Source organism: Trypanosoma equiperdum, assembly GCF_001457755.1.
Source record: "Trypanosoma equiperdum strain OVI genome assembly, contig: ctg_1451, whole genome shotgun sequence".
NCBI lineage: Eukaryota > Euglenozoa > Kinetoplastea > Trypanosomatida > Trypanosomatidae > Trypanosoma > Trypanosoma equiperdum.
Genome location: NW_027123451.1, coordinates 122,909 through 124,537, shown reverse-complemented (window position 1 = coordinate 124,537; position 1,629 = coordinate 122,909). Strand labels below are relative to the sequence as shown.

At 43.6% G+C, this 1,629-nt stretch overlaps 1 pseudogene across 1 annotated transcript; it reads right to left on the bottom strand.

The window, feature by feature from the left end:
• Window positions 1-858: 858 nt before the first annotated feature.
• On the bottom strand, window positions 859-1,629 carry TEOVI_000915900:pseudogene (annotated as a pseudogene). Its single transcript has one exon. A coding segment is annotated over exon 1 (771 nt).

Below are 1,629 nucleotides of genomic sequence, written 5' to 3'. Positions count from 1 at the left end.
TGTGTGTGTGTATGTGTGCAGACGGTTTTACCCTTATGTATCCACCGGTACGTGTATCAACACGGCACTTAACCTAACCAATGGGATTGGCAAGGACTCACAGAAAAGAACGGGGAAAAGCTGCGATAGCAAAAGGTAAGGGGTTATCCCTTCCCGAGCAAAAATAAATAAAGCAGTCAAGACAGACAACAATGAGGAAAACAAATGGCAGCAACATCATCGAGCTTTATATGAGACTCAATCACTGACGGTTGGCAAAGCATTTAGAAAGCCGCCATAACGTTACGGTTATTTGATCAAACTCTGAGGATCATGGGTTGTTGCAACAGCATTAGGAAATAACAAAAAAAACAGCAGGAGCTACACAATCACCTTCCATAACACATACGGAGGCATATGCGGCTATATATATATACATTTATTTATTTATTTGTGTCATGTATTCGTGTTAACCTTTTCGTTTATAACTTTCTCATTTTCATTTTGTTGCTGTCCCTTAAAAGCGGAGAACAGAATAAGCAAAGTAAACAACCTGGACGCAACGCAGCTTCCATCGCTTCGCTTTCCTCGTGCGGGCAACAGTCGCATCGCTATTATTAATATTATTTCGTATCATTATGACCAGACGAAAGAATGTCACGAAGATTTAAAAAGGAATAGAAGATAACCAACCCGAGAGGTGGATAGTGCACGAAAGCAATAAGAAAAATACAGTGTAAACAAACGATGATAAAAGTAAATAAATAAATAAATAATTATAATGGCAGTAGTATTAATAGTAGTAGTACTGAGCAAAATAGAAAAATAAAAACGTTCAAGTGCAACCACGAATATCAAATGACAATTAACTGCATGCACTTAACCGAGGTGCCCATCACCATACGGCATCTGGCACTTCTGCGGCGGCTCTTCTCCATCGTTTTCACGCAATGCCGTCGGCGGGAATTGTCTCAGCACCGATGGTGTTGGTAGTGGAGACGCAACCGTAATGCGTGGTGTTATTAATTCCCGTTGATGTTGTTGAGGTGCTACCATATGATTCCCCGCATGAAACTGTGGTTGGTGCATTTGGGAAAGTGCCATGGAGTTTGCAAGCTGTTGCAATGGTAAAGGTATGGGTAATGAGTTGGAAATTTGAAGCGGTGGTAAAGCAACAGAGCTCATAAGTTGCTGATGGTGCGGAAGCATCATAGAACTCATGAACTGCTGAGACTGCGAAAGTGCTAAAGAGCTCGCCAATTGCTGCAATTGATGAGACCCTAATATGGGATTTACACCTTGAAAGTGAGAGTGTTGAAGTGCTGGGGTTTGTGCGGGATTTGTTGCGTGTCCTCTCTGCCCTACGAGTGTTTGCTGCGTAGCGGTCGCCTCGCGCTGCTTCACCATCATATGATCCGCCAGTTTGTGTGCTTCCATTTCCAAATATTCTTTCTCACCGGGAAGTAAGCGCCACAACCGCAGGCAATACACAGCAAACAACACCAAAGTTAATCCGCAGTAAACTCTCCAGACTGAATTCGCCACAGCTAAATACGTGGAGGCAGCGACTGCGCCAATGAGCAGCGTGAGTTCCACAGCACTTGCAACCGAGCACTTGGCTAACGGAAACAAATCAGATAGGGTCGACGG